Here is a 20,094-nt window from a genome sequence, read left to right as displayed (position 1 = left end):
ACTAGGCCTATACTTTAAAGATGTTATTGACAGGAAGAGAATACATATTTTAATAGCAATACTTGCATAGCATAATTCATAATAGTAGAAAAAACTGAAATAATCCATGTAGCCAATGGTTGGGAAATAAACAAACTTTAGAAATATGAATAAAAGAGAATGTGTGTGTTCTTATGTGTGTGTTTCTTAAGCACTTGATAAATATTATCTCCTCTGAATCTCAAAACAATCTTAGACACTACATGCCTTGTTAACCTCATTTCATATGAGAACAGACTTAGGTTAAGCAAGGTTAAGTGACTTGTCCTTAGAAATGTGGATAGTATAAAAAGCAGGAATCTTGTTACTTAACAGCTGTGAGGGGATATCTATCACCACTTCCTTTTCTAGGTGTCTGGAAGTATTTCAATGCTTAATGATTGAATGGCTGATTTGGAGAAAGGTCTCTTGGTCTAAGCCTAATAGAATCCACCACCACATGCCATTGTACTATAACAGCTCTAAAAAATACACAGAAATGTGAGAAGACATATGAAGAATGCAGAGGCAGAAAAAAAGCCGAATTGGGACAATATAATTTACACCTTTTAAAATATATATATATATATATATATATATATATATATATATATATATAGTAATATTTAAAATATACATAAGAATGAATATAGAAGGAAACATAAAAGCAAATGAGATAGTTTTGTTACTACCTTCTTAAAATTAATGTACACATTAAAATGAATTATACATAATATATTCATGAATATTTTTATTCTGCTTATGTGTATTTGAATTTTATTGATAGTTCTGAGGTTTAGACTAAATTTAAGATGCCTGAATGAAGTTCCAAACTCTTTGAATATAAATATAGATAAGATCTAGCCCTCCTCTCAAAGAACTAACAATCTGATAGATTTTTGTATGTCTATTGAATGGAATGAGGATGTAAAGTATGTACCCAAATTAATGAACGATAGGAGGAAATAAGTTTAAAGAAGAAATCTAAGAAAACTATGAGGCATTTTAGAAAAGCAACATCACTTTTTTGTCCAGTGTCGGTGGGTCAGGGAAGCTTCATGGGAGAGTTGGTATCCCTAGGTCTTTTAGGACTTTCTACAAATGTAGATGAAAGGTGCAGGGAAAATCCATTCCAATTAGGGGAAATGATTATAAGCAAAGAAAGGAGGCTAAAAGAGAGAAAGATGAAAATGAATGGTTTGACTAGAATGTAGGATATGTGAGGGAGTGTAGTATGAAATGAGGCAGGGCAGGTAAGTGTGAACCAGATGGCAGAAGAATTCATATTTTACTTAGTAGGCAATGAGAAGCCATTTAAAGCTTCTGAGCAGAGGACTGAATGATCTGAGCAGAGTTATAAGGATTACTTAGCTCTGTGAAGGATGGTTTCCAAGCAAGAGGAAGACTATGGCTTCAAGTTCCAACTCTCAGTGTCATCTTCAAGAAATTCTCTTTAATTCTTTCAGCCAAAGCAACCCCTCCCTTCTTAAATCTCTTAAAGCATTTGCACTACTCCCATGAATTTATTCTGGTTTATGATTATTTAATTTTTACAACTCTGGAGATAGGGATTTACTCATTTTGAACACTTCAAATGTCTTTATTGAAAGAGTCATTTTATCAGTGTCCTATGGTAGAGACAGCTACCATAGTGATGGTAGGGCCTGAGCTGGGTCTGATGCCAGGAAAATCTGAATTCAAATTTGCCCTTAGACACTTACTAGCTATGTGACACTGAGCAAGCCATTTAAGCTCTGCCTCTGGGCAAGTCATTTAAACTTGGCCTCTATTTACTTACATTTCCTCATCTGTAAAATAGGGATAATGATAGCACCTACCTCCCAAGGTTATTGTGAGGATCACATGAAATAATGATTGTAAAGAACTTTGCCCAGTGCCTCTTACATAAGTACTACACAAATGTTATTATTGGAGAAGCTACATAATACAGTGAACAGAATGTCAGATGTAGAGTCAGAAAGTCTCATTTTCCCGAGTTCAACCCTAGCCCTAGCCACTTACTAGTTGTGTGACCCTGGGCAAATCATTTAACCCTTTTGCCTCAGTTTCCTCATCTGTAAAATGAGCTGGAGAAATGGCAAATCACTTCAGTGGCTTTTGTCAAGAAAACTTCAAATGGGGTCACAAAGAGTCAGATATGACAAATACAACTAAACCACAAAAATTATTATCATTATTATTGCCTAGAACTGAATATAGTTCTGCAAATGAGGTCTGGGGAGGGCAGAACATAGTAGAACCTCCCTAGTCCTGGACATTGTGCCTGTCTTAGTAGAGGTAAAAAAATTCATCATTTCCTGTTACCTCCTCTTAGATTCTCATCTTCATCCTGCCCAGCTCTTCTTCTCCCAATGTCCAGTTTCCCATTAACCATCTCTCTACTACCCTTTTCCATGGTGTCCTTTGATACTCCCAATTTATTATAAACAAGCTTCCCAATATCTTTGTTTTTATTCTCAGTTTTCTTTCTATCCTTTTGCACTAATTAAATTTTAATCTGCTCTTAATCGTATTACTCCATTGCTAATCACAGCACTCCATTGCTGCAAGGGAAAAAGCTAAAACTATTCTTCCCTCCTTTACTCTGGAGAAAACCCAGCAGACAGAAAATTTTGTATGCCGAATAGCTGCATGGGCTTTTAGAGATGCTTGTGTCTCAAAAGCCAAAGTCCTTTTCCTTTTTTTTTAAATTGATGCATTTTGTTTTATATTCCATTCATTTCTGCATATATTCTTCCACCATTCCTTTCCCCAGCAAACCAAACCAATAACTGCAGAAATTAAAAAAAATGTGGGGGGTGAAGGGAGAAGTTCAGCAAAACCAAACAGCATGAGTGACATCCAACAGAATGTACACTATTCTGGACTCATTATCCCCCTTCCTCTCTTCATAGATGAAAGGAATGGATTGCATTTTGCTCAACCCTTCTCCTCCTAAGTCCTTTTCATTTCATAAGATCCTAGTTAATTGGGGTCCACTATAGAAAAGAACACTTCCAAGACTATTTTTATGAGTAATTCATTCTGTTTCTGGAGGACTAACAGCTGTGAGAGGATAATTGTGGTCACCATTTCCTCTTATGGTTGTTTATAGGTAATGAAGCAAAGGGAAAAGAGCCAGAAAACTGGCTTTGGAATCAAAGGTCCTGGGTTCAAATCTAGCCTCTGTGTGACTGTGGGCAGGTAATTTGACTTTCCGGAGCCTCATTTTCCTCATACATAATTGAAGGGGTTGAACTAGATGATTTCTGAGAGTCTTTTCAACTCTTTATTGATGATTCTATGGTATTTATGACTGGTTGATCATATGCTTCCATAAGGAGAGCCCTTACATCTTGGAATAGTAGATTTAGTTTTTAGATGAGATATTACAAGTCCATTATAAGTCATCTAGTCCTCAAGGAGTCCAACTAAGCTTGGATTAGATTAAAATGTAAATAGCAAAATAAACAAAATACAACACAACAGATAAAATGTTGATTTATGATTTTCTAAGTCCACATGGGCCCGTAGGGATTGTTTCTATTTCAATTTGATAGCACTGCTCTAGTCCACTTCCCTCGTTTTATGGACAAGGAAAATTAAGTCTTAATATCTTTAAAATGAATCCTCACTATAAATATAACTTGAGACAAATAAGTTGACTTCTCCAGGCCTGTTTCCTCATCTTCAAAATAGCAGTAAGGGTAGGGTTACAGTATTTCTAAAGTACCATACAATTAATAGTCTATGAGTTATTCGGCCAGCTTTCATACTATTCATACAGATTTGGTCACATCCCCTGCATTGCTGTTCCCTCTATGAGGAAAACATTCTAGTTTGTTTTTATATATAGATATGAAATCTCAACATCTTGAATCTGAACATTAACAAGGAAATAAATGGAATAAATTATTAAATTGGAGCATGCTAATAGAACGTTTTGGTCCAAATATCTCCCCCACAAACTTACTGGGGTGCAACAGTTCTGAAATTCAGTAAAGATATTTGAAGTGCCCAAGATGAGTAAGTTGCAGAGTTTAAATACATAATTATATTACAAACCAGAGTAAGTTCATAGTTAGTATAAACACTTTATGAGACTTAAGAAGTGAGGGGTCACTTTGACTGATAGAGTTAAAGAGAGTTTCCTGAAGAAGATGACACTGGGAGCTGGAACTTGAAGCCCTTGTCTTCTTCTTCCATCCTTCCTTCACAGGACCAGCTGAATAATCTCTCTAACTTTATTCTGATCATTCATTTCTGTCCTCAGAAACTTTAAAAGGATTCTCATTGCCTACTAAATAAAATATAAATTATTTTACTATATGGTTCATACTTACCTGTCCTGACTTATTTCATACTATTCTCCTTCACATATCCTATATACTAGTAAAATTATCCATTTTCATCTTTCTCTCTTCTGTTTTCTTTTGCTTACATCATTTCCCCTGACTGGAATGGATTCTCCCTTTGCCCTTTATCTCCTCCTGTGGAAATTCCTCATTTATGTGAGATGAAAATTGATAGAAGAAGCAGAGGTTTTAATTCTTAAGAATAGAAGTCTTGGGGGGAGAATGTGGTGGTATAATTGCCCTCTTCAAGTGTTTGGAGGGTTGTTACTGGAAAAACAAGTCTAAGTTGTTCTGCTTGGCCTTAGAAGACAGTAATAAGAGAGATGGGTTGGCAAATTTAGCTTTGATATAAAAGTCCCAAACAATTAGAGTTAATTCCAAAGAAATGGGCTCTCTCTCATGTGAAGTTTTAAGTAAAAACTGGATGACCTCTTGAAGGATAAAGGGGCAACGAGGTGACTTCTGAAGTTCCACTCTAAGATGCTGTTGTTTTATGATTCCTAAGTTTAAGAACTTTAAAAGCTTTTAATAAGAAAAACACAAAGAGCCAGGATGAATGAGCAATAAAGACATATATAATTGGAAAAGGAGGTGGGCAGGTTACATAGAAAGAATAAGGCAGAACAGATGGACTGCCCAAGTGCTGTGTTCATTTCTATGCGATACTAAAAGAATCAGAGGAAAACGTCTTGTGTTTTCAGTGGCTCCACTATAGACGATTTATGAGAAAAATAAGAGACAGAAATTGCATTGGAGGAAAGGGTGTGAATAGGTCACATAAAAGAGATACAGTTTTTGCCTGATGAATTCAGTATTACTGAAGTCAGAGTTATGACTTTGATTCCTGATTTCAAAATTTAAAAAAAATGTCAACTAGTCAGCAGTTACTGATTGACCAGTAAGCCCCAGTCCAAGCCTCCATTGGTCATTGTTTAGGTCTAGGTGACTCAAAATGAGTGCAAATATCATTTGCTTCTGTTCTGGCCATAAACCTTGAAGGTAGTCCCCTCTCAGATTGTTTGGTTTTTGAGCAGGTAAAAGAGGCCATCTTTTGCCTTATTTTTTACCTAGTTTAATCACTGAATGGGTGTTGCCCAAGACAAACTGGGACTTGGGAAAAACCTTAGCTTAAAAAAAAGCCAAGGTCTCCTATTGCATGTAAGGTCATCTCCAGTTGTCCTGATCTATGTCTGACCACTGGACTCAGATGCTCTGGAGGAGAGAATGAGGTTGCTGACTTTGCCCCGTCACTTATCAAGACACTACTTTCCTGATGTCATTGGTCTCCTTTGAAAACAAAGGACAAATATAACAACAATAACATAAACAACAACACAAGGTATGATGCATGGGGCTGTGGTAGAATACAAATAAGAATATGATAGATAGGAAAATTGAGACAGAGAAAAATAAAGTCACATGCCAAATTGATACCAACATATGGTGAAAAGAGTATTGGGCAATGAGTCAGGAGATACAGGTCTGGTCCCAGTTTTTCCATTAACTAGTCTCGAATAAGTCATTTTCAACCAACTGCCTCAGATGAAAACTAGGTCCAAATGACTTTGTAAATTTTGTAAGTCTATAAGTAAAAAAATGGTCCTTGTCCTCAGAAACCTCAAGATATAGACAAAGAAGATAAATATTAAAATATTTAAATGATAGCTTAAGAGGTTGGTAGAAGTGAATTCATATGGTGATATATCACTAAGTGCTAAGTAAATGATATAGAAAATAATGATAATTTAGAAGAGAGAGAGTTCGTTCTTCAAGCTGAGACAGTTAGGGAAGGTTTTTATAGAGAAGGTAAAGGGAGATTGAAGGATTTATGCAAACACAAAGGTGGGAAAGGACATTTCAGGGCAGCAAAATGGTATAAACCAAAGTATAGAATTTTAGAAACATAAGATATATGTGGGACAACTAGATTTTGAGTGGAAAGAATGCTGGATCTGGAGTTAGGAAGACTTATTTCTATAAGTTCAAGTCTAGTCTCAGATACTTATTAACTGTGTGACCCTGGACAGTCACTCAATCTTATTTGCTTCAGTTTCTTCATCTGTAACATGAGTCGGAGAAGAAATAACAAACTACTCTAGTATCTCTGCCAAGAAAACTCCAAATGAAGTTACAAAGAGTTAGATAACAATGAAATGACTGAACAACATACACAACAAAAGATGTATTTGGGGAATGTTAAACGCCTTAGCAGTACAAATGCTCTATACCATTTTGCTCCTAAAGAAACAATTATCATCTATTCAGATGATTTTTAGATTGACTTATCCAGCCCTAACTTCTCTCCTGATCTTCACTAAATTGCCTATTGGACATCTTGAACAAAATATCCTTTAGACATCTTGAATTTAACATGTCCAAAACAACTTATCTTTTTCTCAGACCATATCTCCCTTCCAAACTTTCCTGTTATTGTCAAAGGAGTTATCATCCTCCCAATTACTCAAGCTCAAAACCTAGGTGTCATCTTCGATTCCTCCCTCTCTCTCACCTCCCATATCCAATCTGTTGCTGTCTTGTTGATTCTATCTTTGGAGCATCTCTAGTATATCCTCCCTTGTTTCCTTTCACACTGTCACAAATCTGGTACAGATCTTCACTTCAGTCTTGGATTCTTGCAATGGTCTTCTGGCTGGTCTCCCTGCTTCAAGCCCCTTTCCTCCCTATCACCTCCACAATCAAATACAAAATGCTCTATTTGGCTTCATAACTTGACCCTTTTCTGGTCTTCTTATTTTTACTCCCCATCATATACCCTACAATCCAGTGTCTCTTTGTTGTTTCTCATGCATAATACTTCATTTCGCCATCCCAAGCTTCTTCACTGTCTGGTCCCCATGTCAAGAAGGAAGTGCCATTTGAATTGAACTTTGAAGGAAATGAGGGATTCCAGAAGATGGATCTCAGGTACCTGATACCAGGCACATACTTAATATTTACTAAATGCTTGTTAAATGAAATTGAATTGATGGCACAGAAGCAGCATCAGTTACATCTGCATCACTGATGAGGTTCTTCAAATTATGGAGAAAATTGGTAGTGGGGATGCAACTAAAATCATACTCTCTATGACTCCTCTATTCTCTAGCCATGAATCATCCACATATGGGCAAAGCACTTTGTCACCCACTGCTATGATGAAAACATGAAGGTATCAGAATCAGACTTCACAAAATGATAAATTTAGAATTGGAAAGACCATTGAGAAGCATTTGGTCTAAGAGGGCAGAAGAGAGGCTCAGAGAGATACAGGGACCAGTGTTGCCCAAGACCACACTAGTAGGAGATGGTCAAAATGAATATTTGAATACAAGTCCTCTGAATCCATTGTTCTTTCCAATATATCTTATTGTTTCTTCAAAAGACCTTAATACTGGATTTCTTTTTCATAAAGAACTTATGTCAGATCTCCATTTTGAGACAATCAATATCTCATTTTTTTGTTTAAGACTTTAAGGGTTTGCAAAGCATTTTACTTATATTATGTCATTTGATCTTCACAACAACTTTGTTTTATAAATTCTCTATATTTTGCAGATAAGCAAACAGAGGCTTTGATTGAGTTTAAATGATTTATTCAGGGTCCCATAGATAGATGGACAATATTCAAAAGAATAAAGCAGTTTAGCCTATTCCCATCCTTTTAGAAAATATGATTGAATATGTGTGTTTAGCATGATTCCAAACCACAACTCTAAAAGATTTTTCTCTGCTGTAGATTGCTTTTTTATCTCCCACAGAAGCCAACATAATGTTAGGTATAGAACAGACACAGTAACAAATCTGTGTGGATCAATATGCAAGGAACAATATAGGCTGCCTGGGAACCCAGGAAAAAAGAAAATGTTCTTGGGAAATGTACTCCCTGTGGATCCAAAAGCTAACTAGTATTTATGTGGTTTTTTTCCTTTTCAAAAAATTCATATTAAAAGGTGGGAGGAAAGATTTGGAAACTTGATCCTCAACCTTCTGATCAATGTGAACTTGGCGTTTTTCACAAAAGCTCTGGTTATTAATACTGAAAGTTTTGTCTTGTAATACTGCCAGTGGGCAATGTGGGGGCATGGCCTGGTCAATGGTAACTTCAGGATGAGTTCCTTGGTATGGTTTTTCAAATGTTGGTGTCTTCAGTGAACCTATGAGATTATAGGTTCCTAAATTTAGATCTGAAAGGGATCTTAAAAGGCTTCTACTCTGACATTTTTATTATTACAGCTCGATGTGAAAATTACCAACAAAGAATTCTTTACTAAACACATGGTTGGGACTTCACTAATTTTCATGGACCTTTTACTCAAGGGGCCTTTGCTATTAAGGACTCAAGGAATTTTGGGTGCCAAAGTCTCAATGAGTGAGCTGTCTTTTGTTTCAAAATTCTTGTGAGTGTGCTTAAAGGTAAAGTTTCTTTGTGTCTCCAAGGTTCTCTTGGAAAGAGTGGTTTTGTTTCAATATTTTTGTGGGGCACTGTGTTAGAACAGAAAATGGGACTAGGAATTAGGGGAGTTCTAAACTCAGTTTGCCAGATGATTCTGGGTGAGCCACTAAGTCTCAGTTTCTTCATCTATAAAATGGGCAGCTAGGTGGTGCTATGGATGGAGTCTTGGAGTCAGGAGGACCTGAGTTCAAATACATTCTCAGATACTTACTAGCTATATGACTCTAAGCAAATCACTTAACCTCTGGCTGCCTCAATTCCTTAACTGTAAAATATGGACAAAACAGCTTCTACCTTGTTAAAAGCACTTACCAAAGTGTCATGTAGTAGGAGTTATGCAAACTACTTTTCCTTTCTCCCCACACACCCATTTCACCATCCAGGTACATGAGACTTTTAATGTGATAATGGATCCAAAAGTACAAGCATGATACAAGTGTAATCTTGACACCTTATTTAAGTGATGATAGGAATTAAGCTTACAAGTTACTTTAGAGATCATTTAATCTAATTTCCACATTTTACAGATGAAAAAACTGAAGCCCCAAAAGAGAAAGAAAAAAATATATACAAGTCCAAAGATTGCACTAAGAATTTTGTAATACTTCATAGAAGTTGAAAAGCATTAAAAGCTGTGGAACTTTGTTAGGGCAAGGAGTTCTGAAGTTCAACCTGGTCTGTAACTATTCCCACAAAATGACACTCCATCTCCTCCATCTCCTGCCTCCACACTCATATACAGGCAGCTCCTTATGTTGCAAATGCATTTCTTCTTCATTTCCACACCATGGAATCTTCAGTTTCCAAAGCTCAGCTTAAAAAATGTCTCCTATACAAGATCTTTCCTGATCCCTCTCTTTCTTCTTCCTTTTGAAATTACTTTGTACTTTATCACATTGATTTATGTGAATATACATTATATCTCTCTAGTAGATTGCAAACTTCTTGAAGGCAGGAATTATACTGGTTTTACTTCTGAACATCCAAAGCCTGGTCAAAACACCTTGCACCTACTATATATTTAATATAATTCTGTTGAATAGGTTTCTACAATCAAATTGCTACAGTCAAAAGCCCTGGTGATTATTGATGTATTCACAGTACACTAAGGTAAATAACGTCCATAGTAAAAATTTTGAATCATCAATAAAAGACAAAATTCTGTTAGTTATTATCTATTTTTTTAAAGCAAGAGAACATTTAGAAATATTTCTTTCCAAATTTTTAAGTTTCAAGTAATTGATACTTAGAGGCATAATCAGTTTTATCTGGAAAATTTTCTTATTCGGTCAGGATGCTGGGTCAATGAAGCTCTAGTACATTATTATTTTTACTGTGATCTAGAATCTCTCCTAAGGGTCATACCTGCCCATTCATTCCAAGCTCTCAATGTCAACTACTCTGTATCACTGTTTGATGGCTAGTGTACCAGTTGCTGTTTCTTGAGCTGTCCAGCAGGTCATCAATCTCAATAAATGTTGAAGGCTTAACCACTCAAGAATCAACCCTTTCCCAGTGGAAAAATCCTCCATGTGCAGCATAATTAAAGGAAGATTTTAGTTGAAAAGAGCCAGGAAGTTACCTATCCACAAGGAAAAAAAAGCCTCTGTTTGTTACCAGAAAATTGCAGTCATTATTCTCTTCTGTGACTATTGCAATGAGGTCAGCAACTAAAAATTCAATGTCTTAACATTCTTTTAGTGTTTATTCTCCATGGACACGAGCATAAGTACAGAAATGAGAACAAGGCACAGGAAATAGCTTCCTAGAGATGATATTTCCTGCTTAGTCCTTCCATTTAGGTGAGGATGCTGGGCAAATATCAGCTTAAGGGGAGATAGCATGCCAACCCACAAGCAGTATCCTAAACTCTATCTCACTATGAAAATGAATTGCCTCTATTCTTTGTCTCACTATTTCTCTACCTAAATAGATCCTATGAGATTCTGGTGGCTAAACAAGGAAACAGAAATCTATACCACAGCAAAAGTACTTTCTATTATTATATAATAGATTTATAATTATATTCTCCTGCTGATTAAGAATTTCTTCATATATGTGCCATCTGACTCCCAAAACACTATTATATATATGAAAATGAACATTTTTATTATATATGCTCCTTTCAGGATACTTTTTCAAGTTAAAAATCAAGTTAAAAAATATATATATGTATATATATTTACTGAGACAACTGGGGTTAAGTGACTTGCCCAGGGGCATATAGTTAGGAAGTATTAAGTGTCTGAGGTCAGATTTGAACTCAGGTCCTCCTGACTTCAGGACTGGTGCACTATAATATGTTTTAGCACTGTGTACAAGATGGGAGGCAGCCAGTGGTAATAGATAAAATCCAGGAAGAGGTAGGATAAAGTTCTGACTTTGATACATGTTGGATAATTATTTCCCATCATTTACACTCCTTGATTTTGACTCCACTATCATTATGTCACCCCCCTTTCCTGATCCAATTTATCACCAGTAAACCCAAGGAATTTTTTCAGCTTGTGCACTAACACCACATCAGTATTCTTAGTTGCCTCTGCTCCTCTGACTGGAGGGCAGGAGGGTGGAACAAGAAACTTCCCAAATTCTCCCTTTGAAGAGGGCTCAAAAGCCCAGTCAAAACTTCATTTCCCACCATCTGAATTGCTTGGTTTAGATTCTATATCCTCATGACAGGTGACTTCCCCGCTACCTTTTTTTCAGATTTCTTTTGTGTGTTGTTTTCCCTCATTAGACTGTTTGTTTTTCTTATTTGTATCCCAAGTGCTTATCACAGTGCCTGGAATATAGTATGCACTTAATAAATGTCTATTCTATTACTTTATCATATTGGATGTGTGACTGACTATGGGTCAGTTACTCCCCTCAGCAGCATTGAAAGACTCTAAGTTGTGGAACAGTTGCCAATTTGCATTAGTAGGAAGGGCTCCTTTGTCAGGAATTCTCTTCTGTAATGAAATCACAGATGACTTGGGAGACTTTTGCAATGACTCCACACACAGTAAAAACAAAAATAATAATGCAATAGTTCTTCATTGACTTAACATTCTCAAAGGGTGAGTTCTTCTGTCCAAGAAAATTTTCCAGATAACTAATTATGCCTTTGACCAAAATAAGCCTAAAGTATTATGTGAGACACTATGGAAATAGGATGAAATGAGGGTATAGACTTGGTTCACAAAGAACTAACTAGTTAGTAGAAGAATCCCATTTTTTACCATACACTGAGTCTTAAAGGGATTCATGGAACTGACTGTTCATGCATTGTTCTCTATTTGGATACCAGAAAGTGTGTAAAGGTGGTGAAAGGTAAAGGATAAGTATTTTATTTGATAATACTGGATTCATGAGGCAAAATACAGAGCATTACAAACTGGCTGCTTGTGGTTTGTCAGCATAATCTTAATAGGGCCTGGTGTAGGAGAACAATAGACGCCTGTTGATTAATGACGGAATCATCATTGAGAAAAACTACTTTTTCCCTTTTCCCTAGGGAGCAGTATTTCCCTACCTCATTGATGGCCAGTTGCTCTCCTCCTCCTCCTGGGTGGCCATAATGGTGAGTGGAGCTTCGGAAGTCCTCATACAGATCCTCCTCACTCCCCAGCTCGTCTCCAAGGGCTGACTTATCCAGGGCTCCATCAGGAATCACTGAAACAAGAGAGAATGATATTTTACCAAAGAGGGACACAGATTTAAGGAGAACAGAAGAGAGAAGAAAGTGGGAAATAAAGTGAACATTTTCATTATAAATGCTCCTTTCAGGATACTTTTTCAAGTTAAAAATCAACAGAAGATACCTTGAAAATATTTTCCCAAACAGGCTACAAAATTTCTATCTGGTTCATAAAGTGTACACTGGCTAGTGGCCACTTTACCATTTCCTACTTCATCCCTTTCCCTTACTTCATTCTCAAAGCTCATCTCATGAAGTCACAAGAATATAAACATCTGTCCGCCTGAAGCAGAAACATAAGTTCTCTCCACAACATACATTCCTATAAGCAAATCACGGGGGAAAACTAAAGGCAAAACTACATATTTCTGATTGTCTGGCTTCATTAGCAAGACTAACTGATAATCCTTAGGCCTGCTTTGGCTTCCTTAGGATCCAAACATTTGTACTAGGACTTTGTTTCATTCATCCATTCACTCAGCAAGTCTTTATTGAGGTTTTCTCCTATGTTTCCTGTGTTAAGTGCTGAGAAAGAAAGTCTAAAATATGACTACGAATAAAAACTCCAAAGATGAGAAGAATAGGAGAGTACTGGGAGATGGAATCAGGAAGGCTTTGCGAAGTAGGTGAGACTAGAAGTAGGATAGGCAGAATTTGGAAAAAAAGGTAAGAGAAAATTTCAAGCAAGCTCTATGTTCACAGAAAAAAGAATGCACACAGTATATTTAGGGGACAGGGAATAAAATGGGCTTGGAGGTTAAAGTGTGGAATTCATGTTGGGGAATAACAGGAGGCACAACTGGATATGTAGGTTGGGGCCAAATTATGGAGAGTCTTGACTGTGGAGTTAAGAGCTTTGTGCTGTGTCCTCTGGGGGAATGAATTACCACTGCCATGTTTTGAGCAGAAGAATGGCAAGACCATTCTCTTCCTCACCAACACTGAGACAGATACCTCCAGATCTAGTCAAACCTGGGAAGAGGGATAGAGAACAGAACATCAGAGTTAGAAGAAACACCACTGTATATTATTGGCCAGGGACCTCATAGGTCCTTTCCTGCTCTAGGATTTCATGAATCTGGTCATCATTTGCCATGTTTATGCTAATATGAGGCAGTATTTATTGAATACTTTAAGATTTGTGATACATTTAACATGTCTCATGTGAGTCACAGAAATCCTGTGAGATAAGTACTCCTATTTTACAGATGAGGAAACTGTGACCGAGAGACTTTAAGTAACTGTCTATACTGTTATCTGTTCCACATTGTAGGTATTAAGGGCACAGCTACCTCACAAGCTGGAAATTTAATATTAAATTTTTTGGCCCTTGCTTCGTATCACAGAAGCCTGATTTTTTTTTCCTTTTTTTTATGGGATGTTTAAAATATCTAATTGTAAAATTTGGGTTAAATATATGGTTATAGATTCTGTGTCATTTGCAGCTTCCACAAAACTCCCTCCTAATTCCCATTTAAATTATTTTTTTCCTTTTTTATTTTTTGCTGAGGCAATTGGGGTTAAGTGACTTGCCCAGAGTCACACAGCTAGGAAATATTGTGTTTGAGGCTGAATTTGAACTCAGGTTCTCCTGACTTCAGAGCCGTTGCTCTATCCACTGTGCAATCTAGCTACTCCTCCCATTTAAATTCTTATGCTGACCCTGACATATCAAAACTGCAACAGGGAAAGTCATGATGTGGAAGGGCTAACTAAAAATGAAAGGGTTGAATTGAATGATCTCTAAGGTTGCTCCCAATTCTAATGTTCTGGGCTTCATGGAGTGGTAAATATTTTTTATGTGTTTGGGAAACATGTGAAAGACATATTACAATCATAGATTTAGACCTGGGAAATAATTTAGTCCCTAAATGTCAACTTTAGCTGGAACCAGATTAAAATATAATTGGGAAATGTTTCAAAAAATATAAAAAGACAGTACAACATAGATAATGCTAATTTCTGGTTTTCTAAGTCAATATATGGCTCATGGAGATGCAGTTTTTATTTGGGTTTAATACAAATAATCTAGTTTCCTTTCCCTCCACCCCCCATTACCAGATGAAAACAAATTAGAGTTAAATGATGTAGTAATAGCTTTATGATGAATTGTTACTAGTGGGATTTTGGACAAATCTTCTTCTAGACTTCATCTTCAAAATGGAGAGGGCTGGGCTGGGTTATAGTAACTCAGTGAATTCAACTAATAATCTATGAGGGTCTTTTCTCCTCACTCTCTTCTGTCTCCTATCTTTTACCTGTGAGTCTTGGACCCTCTTCTCTTCTCCCTTTTATATATTCTCTCAATGACACCAACAACTATCATTTTTAAGTTATCATCTCTCTGCAGGTGATCTCCTTGAACTCTCTTCTGAGCTCCAGTTCTACATCAATAATAGCACACTGACAATATGAACCAGATGGAGAGAAGAGTTTGGTACCAAGAATTCTTAAGACCATCATTTTATTTACTATAAAAATCCCACTTCACTGAGACAACACTCATTTAGAATCTGGAAAGTTTTAAATTAATTAAAGTAAATTATGTAATGATATAGAAGTAATTGTAGCAAGAGTTGAAATTTGTTATCACTAGATTCCAGCTTGGAAATTTTTTGTTGACACTTTAGTCTGAATTGCTTGAAATGAACCAAGTTCCATGTTCCTTTAAAATATTCTACAGCTCAGACTTTCCATTTATACAAATATATTCTCTGATATATGTAAAATATGTATCCTTTACTGTTTTAGGATCTTGGGAAGGCCTATAACTCACCTAATTCCAGAGAGCTTATGAATTCAGACTTCACTGACTGCTCAGAGTAAATTAGAAAGGAGACAGTCTTATGAATTCTGACAAAAATCACATTTATACAATGCCTTGAGTTTTATTTAATACTTTCTTCAAAAAACCCTATGAAATAGGTGCTAATTATCAATCCCATTTTCAGATGGGGAAACTGAGCCAGAAAGGTAAAAGACTTACCAATGGCTATATGTTATTATTTGTCTTTTGTTCTTGAAGAGGGCCATGACATCAGGGAGATGATGTTATGACATGAAAATGAATTGGATTTAAGTAAGGAAGGGCTGTGCAGGATCTCCTGCCTTAATTTCCCCTCTAGAGCCATCTGGGTCCAGTGGCCAGATTTGGATCAGGACAATTGGAGATGACCCTGAATGCGGTGAGAGACCTAGGCCTTCTTAGGCAAAAATCTTCATAAATGAATCTGAGAGGGAAAAACCTTCAGGGTTTCTGGCCAAAGCATAAATTATTGCTATTTATTTTCAATCTGAATCAATCAGGACCCAAACAATGACCAAATGGAGCTTGTGCTAGGACCAATGGTGACCAGTGAGAATCAGACTGGTTTTAGTTTAAGGCATGGTCCTTAAGAATGAAATCTAGCCAGTAAACTCCATGGCTGCATAAAGTTTCAGAATTATCAGAATTTGAACATAAGTCTTTTGAATCTAAATCCAGTCTTCTTTCCACTACAACATATGGCAAGGCTATTTAGAACCCAATTTCCTTTTCATTTCAGAATTCCTTTTAACCAAAAAGAATCTTAGTCTGGGCTAAATTCTAAAGAATCAGAGAGATGATATGCTAAGGAGACACTTCCCAAAGTAGCATTTTGCATGTAGTTTTTATTGTATTGTCTTCTCATAATTTTGCGTAAATATGGTTGCCAGCCTAAAGATATCTGACTGCCATATTTCCAAAGTCCTATGTCTGGAGATGTCAGTGCACAACAAAGCAATCAGCCCAGCCTATAGCAGCTGCCTGAAAACTTTGAGATTAAGAGCCACTTGCAGAATTGGTTCTGATGGTAGGCAGTTCACTGAGACCAGGGCCTAACGTGAGGAGAATTCCAAAGATATGGCAGCCAGAAAAGGACAAGCCAGGGGGAGGACAGTTTCTAGGAGACAAGGACATAAGGCCTGGGATAATGTTTTAGGCTCAGAAGGTTTATATATGGCAAAAGGCAGATACATGTTGGCAAAGGCAGTGCAACATTATATATGGCACCAAGGAAACCACATTGGCTGTGGGGTCAGAGGACCCATATCCCACTTCAGATGTTTGCTGCCTTCATAACCCTAGGGAAATCACTTGCAGGGTCTCCATTTTTTATGTATAAAATGAAGGGGTTGGCAGAGGGGGGCCCTGAGATCTCTTCCAGCTATGATTTCATGCTCCATTCACCTAGAAAAACTGGAAGGATAAAGTAGGTTTAAATTTCAAAAATGCTTTTTCATCAACAACTTCATTTTATTCTTACAACAATGACCTCAGTGGAATAGGAATCATTTTGCTAGATGGCTCAGTGGACAGGGCACTGAGTCTGGAGTCAGGAAGACCTGAGTTCAAATACGGCCTCAAACACTAACTATGTGATCTCAGATGAGTCAATTCACTTAACTCTCAGGGTTATTGTGAGGATCAAATAAGATGTTATTTTAAAAGCACTTAGCACCACACCTGGAACAGAGAAGGCACAATATTAAATGCTAGCTATTGCTGCTATTATTATTATTATTTGTATGGTTTATAAGTGAGAGAAAAGAGACCCTTAGAGGCTGACTACCTTGTCCAAGCTTGCTAATGGCAGAAAGAGGACTAAAAGCTCAGGCCACAGTGTTTCCCCAGGATCACACTGTCTAGCTACACTGAAGTTCTACAGCTTGAAGAGGCTGCTGCCGTGATAAATTATATTCCTGCAAAGCAGGCAAGCATGTAGCTGCGGATCTGTCAACCCACCTACCATCCCCCACACTTCCCTGGGGCTCACAATTCAATAGTTTCTAATCAGGCGGGTGGAAGCATGGACGTTCCTGTCAGTTTGACAGGTTTATTTGAAACCCCCACTGATTGGAATAGGTATCAAGTTTAAATGGAAGCTTTATGTAATCTGGTCGTTCCATGAGAGGACTCCCAGAATTCAATAGAAACTGGTACATTCCCAGGGTACAGACCCCCTCAGTCCCTCCCACCCAGCTTTTGTGAGCATCCCTGGGAAGTAAATGTGAGGAACAGCAATGGGCCGGGTCTGTAATGGTCAGGATTTGTCTGTACAAACACTTGGTTATTTAGGGCTCAGTACTCCCCAGGATGCCTTATGAGTCTGATTCAGTGGTGAGCTGAGGTGGGAATCCGAGGTCCCTGGGGGAAAAGAGTAAATTAGAAAAAGACCTTAAGGCCAGGATTTAAAATAGCAGCACGAAGGGTAATAGATTTCCTGGGAAATTTTCTCTTCCTTTTGGGTCAGTACAAGGTCAGAGCCCCATAGCTTTTACCTACCAAGTATTTTTAGTATCTACAGTTGAAAATGGTTGGCAGGTAACAGCTAAGGAGCTTCTATAGCAATCATATCCATTATCTCATTTGATCTTTGCAACAGCCTTATAATAAGTACCCTTATTTTTATATACTTTTCAGATGAGGAAATGGTCAGAAATCATGGGAAAATCATTAAAACTCCCTTGGTCTCAGTTTCTTCACTTGTAACTGAGTAGCCTCTGAGGTTCTGGTCTGGATTTCCAGCCATGATACTATGATCCCCTTACTTTCTCAGGCCACATAGCTTTGAATTTTCTGAGGCAGAATATGGATCCAATTTCTTGACCAAGCCTAGGATTATCTCATGCTTTCTCTCCTAGCTTAACATCAAACATAAAGTTCCTCAACTAACTGATCAGAAACTAGTATTTACATTTCTGCAGTGATTTCTGAGTAGATTTATTTTGCTTGGGGAAAAATGTGTAGAGTTCTTTGAGAATTAATGGCCTTCAGGGATTCATTTGCTATATGTCAGTACAAGGTCAGGGTAAGGTACTTTTCATGCTCTAAGGCAGAAGTGCCAAATTCAAATAGAAGAAGGAACCAACAAACCTTAGCTAAGCATCCCTGTGGATCCCATATTGACTTTGAAAATCACATATTAACATTATCTATATTCTCTTGGGTTTCATATATTTTGCTATACATTTCTCAATTACATTTCATTCTGGTTCAAGTGCACTGGGGGTATTGTACGACAGAGATTAGAAATGTAATGGCTTCTAAGAACAGATTTAAAGCTTATGGAGAGATTTAGGATCATCAAGTTCCACTCCTACCACCTTATAGATGAAGTCCAACAGGCAAGAAATGGCGAAATTGAGATCTGAACCCAAGACTAATCATTCCAAGTCTAGAATTCTTGTTTACAGGATAAAATTCAAATGATTTCACTTGGTGTCTATGGCCTTATATAACCTGGCTCCAACTAGGAAACGCTTTTGGTGATCCTATTGTTGAATTCTTCTTGACATTTGATTTAGCAAAGCCATCAGAGCCTGGAGAATAGTGTTAAAAGAAAGCTGTTAATCTCTCCCTTTTCCCCCCTTACTGCAGAGCCAGCTGCTACAAACATCATTAAATCAAGAGGCCATACAGCTGGCCAGCTCTTTCCTTATCAGAGGCAGATCAAAAAGGTGAGCCACAGAGCAGTAAGGAACAATATTCATCATGCACACATGAGTACAAAAATGTACAGGCACGGGCTCATATACAAACATAGTATACTTCATATAATTTATTTGAAGCAGATTCCCTGCTGGGCTATTTGGCTAACTGGATGAATTTCAGCAAACAGGGCCATAAATCTCCTCTTCCTGCTTGCCAGGTATGGGGGATGTTGTGAATTTATTGAAGTAGGCCTCCCACACATGTGTCAAAATGTGGCACTCAACTGCCATGCATCTGAGCTGGGAATGGGAATTTATGTCACCAAAATAATCCTGAGGGCAAATTTATAACTGTATCAGGCTGGGCTGGTGGTTAATCTTCTTAGTCATAAAGCATTTGCTTTCCTGGGGGAGGAGAAAAGACAGAAACTTTGGAACTCACTACTGTCTCCCCGTACTGCCTACAGCTCTGAAAAGTCTGCCTGGAGTTGGGGAGGGAGTGTAGTTGTCTGGGTGTAAAGAGTTAATAAGCCATGCATCCAGATTAAAGAATAGCTATTGTTCCCAGAGGCCATCTAATCCAACCTGTGCATGAACAGGAATCTCTGACACAAACCTCCCTGACATCTTGAAGATCTCCACTTATCCAGGGAACTCACCACCTCTTCAGAGAGCCCATTCCCTTCTTGGACAATGCTCAACATTAGGAAACATTTTTTAAATGGAACAACAATATGTCTTTCTGCAACAACCATCCCTTATAATTAGTTTGACCCTCTGGGGCCAAGTAAAATCGTTCTCCAAACATTTGAAAACAGTTATGACATCCCTGCAAATTCTTATTTCCATTAGCCTAAAAATGAATCCTCATGTCCCTTGGATTGCCATCATCTCACTATCTCAGTGACTCTGCTTTGGAACACTCCACTTTGTCAATGCACTTCCTAAAACAGGGCACCCACAACTACACACCATGATACCTACCTGGCCAGGGCAGAGTGCAGCAAGATTGTCACTTCCTGGGCCCTAGGGCTCCTTTTGTGCAGTCTAAAATTACAGTAGCCTTTTTTGGCTGCCAAGTCATTCATATTGTCAAGCACACACTGACATGGTAAATCCCTTAGATCTTTTTT

General features: G+C 37.5%; 1 protein-coding gene across 4 annotated transcripts in view; it reads right to left on the bottom strand.

Moving 5' to 3' along the window:
• Positions 1–20,094, bottom strand: part of ARHGEF4 (Rho guanine nucleotide exchange factor 4) — a 503,177-nt gene that overhangs the window by 68,623 nt on the left and 414,460 nt on the right. For all 4 annotated transcript variants that reach the window (XM_074301690.1, XM_074301691.1, XM_074301692.1 and 1 more), the window contains one exon: positions 12,344–12,483. In XM_074301690.1, the coding sequence (XP_074157791.1) occupies positions 12,344–12,483 (140 nt within the window). The remainder of the gene's footprint in view (positions 1–12,343; positions 12,484–20,094) is intronic.

Source organism: Sminthopsis crassicaudata, chromosome 3, assembly GCF_048593235.1.
Source record: "Sminthopsis crassicaudata isolate SCR6 chromosome 3, ASM4859323v1, whole genome shotgun sequence".
Taxonomy (NCBI): domain Eukaryota; kingdom Metazoa; phylum Chordata; class Mammalia; order Dasyuromorphia; family Dasyuridae; genus Sminthopsis; species Sminthopsis crassicaudata.
Note: the sequence above shows the minus strand (reverse complement) of the source record. Positions and strands in the feature narration are given on the sequence as shown.